Below are 5,172 nucleotides of genomic sequence, written 5' to 3' on the forward strand. Positions count from 1 at the left end.
TAGGTATGTTTATATATAATTGTATATACATACATATATATGCATTGTATTGTATATATGTTCATATATGTACATATGATTTTTATATAATATAATTATATGATATATTTAATATACATATTTTATTACTGCATGAAGACATTAAAATAAAAAAGGAACTCTGCTTTGATCTGGTTTGGGTCACACTCGGTAACATCATAGACTGGGTACTTGACTCCTCCAGGCCAAATGACCTGGAAGGTCCCTTTCAACTTTAATCTATGACCCCATGAAAGAGACAAGGCCATTGGGTTGATTGAAAGCCTTCTTTTGGGTTGGCCCTTTAAGAATCACCTCACCTGTGACCAGGTCTGCCTCCACCCTCATGTCATGAGGATGATAAGATTAGAGGCACCTTTGGTTGGGTGAAATTCTACTCTTTAGAACAGGAAGGACAAAGCATGCCTTCCCAAATACAGGGCCACAGGGACTAGGATAAGTGTCTAGCTTTCTCCTCGGAGGATATTACCTGGAAATTGAACAGAGAAATCGACACCAACATGGCATCCTCTAAGGTAACTCCAGTTCAACTCTACTCTTTCTTGGACTGCTGCATGGGGAGCTCATAAAATTATGGAATTTCCTTAGGGTTTATCAAATCCAACCCCCATATTTTACAGATAGGGAAACTGAGTGCAAGAGAAGGGAATTAAATCGGCCAAGATTAAATAGCTGGTAAATGGCAGAGGTGGTATTTTGCTCCTTCTATAACTCTAGCTATTTTTTTTCTGGGACTGTACCTAAGGGAAGAATGAAAAATTATGTGGGTCTGAAATAATAATAATAACTAGGAATTATGTAGCATTTTAAGCTTTATATCTGCTGATTTTTTTTATGCTCACTATAACCCTAAAAATTAGGTGCTATTATCAATCTGGTTTTATAGATCAGGAAACTGAGGCCTAAAGCTGTTAAGTGACTTACTCAGGGTCACACAACTAGAAAGTGTCTGAGACCAGGTTGGAACTCAGGTCCTTCTCATTCTAGACCTTATGCTCTATCCACTGTGCCATCTGGCAGAGATCCCCTAAAATCCCGCCCCCCCATCGAGGGTCCATGGACCCCAGGTAAGAACCCTCGGACCAGATGGTTTCTAAGGTATCTTCCTGCTATAAATCTCTATGACCTAGTTCAACCACAGCATTTTTTAAAGCAGGAAAGAAGACAAATTCTTAAATAACATGGAGACAGGGCTGTGTGTATGTGGGCTTACAGAAGTTCAGACTGGTTTCCTTTTAAGGGCACTGAAATGGACCTAGCAAATAGTAGATGCTTGTTGATTGATTAGTCAATTATGTGTGTGCATGATCTTACCTCCAGCACTGCCTCTTCATCATGTCATATGGCTCTGTCTTTAAGTTCTCTAAGCCCACACCTGCAGAGCACAAAATTGAGCAGGTTCTTCTAAGCTGGGAAGACATAGAGAGTGGGCTGGGTGAGGATTGCGTTTGTCCAACAAGGACCAGCCTGGCTAAGTTTAGAAACAGCCATCACCAGATAATACTGGGGAGGAAACATGGAACAGAGGGGCAGAGCAGAGTGAGGAACAAGGGATGTCAGGCCTGGGAGGGCCTTAGAACAGGGAAAGTCAGAACCGTTGGAATCTTGGAAACCAATGCTAAAAACCACTAACGTCTTTAGAAATCTCCCTGAGCCTTTCTGTTTTTCAGATGACCTTGAGGTCCAGAGATGAGCCATGACAGAGTCCAAAATAAAAGACCAAATTTATCAGAGAGAAGCCCTCTCCATGTCTCATGTACGCAGCAGGTGTTGAGGCCTGTTTCCTGGAACTCCACATGAGGGACAGTGGGGACAGTGTGGGCTCAGCCCTGACTCTCTCCTTGGTCTTCATATCTGCCTTGGGCCTAATCTCCCCTGCCTGGTTCCAAAGTGATCTTTTTTCTTTTGGACTCTTTGCCTCGTGCTCCTGGCCTGAGGGTAATGACTGGAACCAGACTTGCGTGGCTTATAGGACCCTGGAGGACATGCCTGACCTGGCCTGGAAGGTAGTGATCATTTAGGGCAAACTCAGTGGCTGTCCTCCAGAGGGGAGGGAGGGAAGGAGGGAGGAAAGGAGGGAGGGAGGGAGATAAGGAAAGGAGTATTTAATAATCACCTACTATGTGCTAAGAACTTTACAAATGCATCATTTGATCCTCCCTGGGAGGTGGGTGTTATTATAATTCCCATTTTACAGGTGAGGACACTGAAGCAGAGGGAGGTTAAGTGACTTGCCCAGGGTCACCTACTAGTGCAGACTAGTGAGTTCCAGAAGTCACATTTGAACTGGAGACTTCCTGACTCCAGGCCCACCACTCCACCCACTCTTTGTCATTTAGCTGCCTCTGGAGGCTTAAGCAATGGTTCCTCAGGCAATCGACACACTTTTACTAAGGACTGATTATGTGCTGGCAGTCTGCTGAGCAATAGGAAAACAGAAGTGAAAAGGAAAAAAAAGTCTAAGGTGATGAGAGGCAGGGCCTTTTCCCCAAGAGACTGACCAATGATCTGACTTCAGCAGTATCAGCCCTCAGGGGCAGCTAGGTGGTGTAGTGGATGGAGCACCAGTGCAGGAGTCAGGAGGACCTGAGTTCAAATCTCACCTCAGACACTTGGCACTCACTAGCTGTGTGACCTTGGGCAAGTCACTTAACCCCAATTGCCTCATCCTGGGTCATCTCCAGTCATCCGGATGAACATCTAGTTGCTGGATTCAGATGGCTCTGGAGGAGAAGTGAGGCTGGTGACCTGCACAGCCCTCTCTCACTCAAAACAAAGTCAAGGGCAAGTCATGTTATTATTTCTCTGATGGCATGGTCTTCTTCGGCAATGAAGGACGAACACACACATGCCTTTGATCAGTCCTCAGTAACAGGTGGACAGTTTAAGAGGGACCTTCTAGAGGCACAAGGTTATAACCCAAAATTTAGCCCACATTTTCAGCTCCCAGAGCACTTGGCTCATAGCCACTCTGAGAAGGAGGTCTTGAAAAGTTTCTCCCGTGGAAGAATATTCTTCTTGAGAGTAGACTCTGTATCCTCACCACCTAGTACACCATAGGTGCTTAATAAATGCCTGCCGATAGATTGATTGACTCCCATTTTGCAGATAAGGAATCTGGGAGGTGATTCAGGAGGCCAAAGGAGTTCTGAGATAATTTGGGGTCCTCAGATTTTGAACTGTAAGAGATCTAGTTCCACTGCTCACTTTACAGATGAGCAAGTTGAAACCCTGAGAGTGTGTGATTTGCCAAAGGTCACACAGGTATTCTAAATCCTTCATTTTACTGATAGGGAAACATGAGGCCCACAGAATGTGTAATTTGCCAAAGGTCACACAGGTATACAAATCCTTCATTTTACTGATGGGGAAACTAAAGCCAAGAGAGGGGAAGCAATTAGCTTAAAGTCACACAGCAAGTGACCAGGTTGAGAGATGAACCCAGGTCTCTTGACCCTCAATCCAGTGATCTTTATAAAAATAATACCAACACTGTCTGCCTGTTCATATTACAACTAGCTTATGGGGAAGGGGAACTGAACAATGGGGTTCTTTTCCTCCCACATAGAATGTAACAGTTTGAAGAGATCTTCATTTTACAACAAAAACAAATGAGTGCCAGGGAGGCGATAACCTGACTTGGGTCTCTTTTTCCAAGACATGGTGTGAAGGGAAGTTCCCTAGTGGCTGAATTGAAAATGATGCTTTTGTGGTTTCTGGGGTATCCACCCTCCTCTTTCTCTCCTCTAGGCTTCAGCTGCTCTGCTTCCTGGAGGCTGGCTCCTGATGGCCTTTTGGGCCCTGCTCCTCCTCTCCTGGACCATCCTCCCTGAGGACTTCTGCCCTGTGAAAGGGCGCATCCCAACGCAGTACATACAAGCAACATCGGGTGAGTCCCTTAAGTACTCACAACCGCAATTCTGACTGAGCAGGTTCCTGTTTCTAAACTGATACGGTCAGATAAAGAAACTGACCTTCCCACAATCTGGCAGAAACAGCTCTGGATTTGGAAGTCAGATGACCTGTGTTCAAATCCCAGCTTTCCTATTACTCCCTGAGTGACTTTGGGAGAATAACTTCATATCCTTCCTCCCTCCCCCACTGCCTCACTTTCTTCATCTGTCAAATGAGAACATTGGGCTTCGTGGCTTCTAGGGTCATTTCCAGTCCTAGTTCTATGACCATATGCTTCTAATTTTACTTGGAGAAGTCACGCCTTTCTGAATCTCAGTTTGCCCATCTGTAAAATGATAACATTGGACCAGATGATTACTCAACTCTACCTTTCAGAGGCCCATCAGAAACTAGCAGAGTCATAGAGCCAGCCCATTAGTATCTAAGCTCCCTAGAAAGAGCCTGCTTTGTTTTTGTATTTGGATCAACCAATATTTATGAAGCAAAATGTGCTAAGCCCTGGACATTCACACAAAAGACAGTGCTTGCCCTCAAGGACCTTACAATCTAATGGTGCTTAGCACAACACTTAGCAACCCAGTAAAGATGCCTTTCTCCTCTTGTCTTCCTCCAGTCATCACCACTCTCCTGGGCCTGTTGCTTTTCCCATTCAGTCTGGACTCCCAGGTGGCTCAGGATGCCTGGGGTCCTTCCGCCGTGTACAGCGCTGGTCGATGCCACCTGGGTTGGGGCTACATCACCGTCATTTTCGCCCTGGTCCTCACCAGCCTCTTGTCCATCGTGGGGAGTTTCCACTTAGACAAGAGCCAGGAGAAGAAGATTCTTTTCTCCAGCATCACTGAAAGAAATGTCTTGATTTCAGAGCCAAATGATTAAACATCCAACATCTCTGCAAATTATTGCTTCCTGCTGCCACCTCGTGGCTCCTGTACCTCACTGCCCAGAGATCAGTAGAGTTTAAGAGGCTGCTGACCTGCCCCTAACTCTCTGTGTGATCTTGGGCAAGTCACCTATTCTCTGGGCCAAATAATAGACTTGGACAAATCTCAGGCTCTTAACTTAGCTCCACAAAGGAGTACGCAGATAGATTTTAGGGAGTCTGTAACTTTGGATGGGAAAAAATGCCATTGTTACTTTCACTAACCTCTAATTCAAATTTACCATTTTCTACATTTTTTCCCCACTTAATAGTATTTTATTTTTTCTAATTACATGTAA

At 44.8% G+C, this 5,172-nt stretch overlaps 1 protein-coding gene across 1 annotated transcript; it reads left to right on the top strand.

Annotated features, from left to right (window-relative positions):
* Positions 1-1,835: 1,835 nt before the first annotated feature.
* On the top strand, positions 1,836-4,830 carry LOC140502162 (LHFPL tetraspan subfamily member 7 protein-like). Its single transcript, XM_072606493.1, has 3 exons — positions 1,836-2,045; positions 3,790-3,928; positions 4,568-4,830. The coding sequence occupies exons 1-3, from the start codon at positions 1,836-1,838 to the stop codon at positions 4,828-4,830; spliced, it is 612 nt and encodes a 203-aa protein (XP_072462594.1).
* Positions 4,831-5,172: the final 342 nt, after the last annotated feature.

Source organism: Notamacropus eugenii, chromosome 4 (genome assembly GCF_028372415.1).
Source record: "Notamacropus eugenii isolate mMacEug1 chromosome 4, mMacEug1.pri_v2, whole genome shotgun sequence".
Lineage (NCBI taxonomy): Eukaryota > Metazoa > Chordata > Mammalia > Diprotodontia > Macropodidae > Notamacropus > Notamacropus eugenii.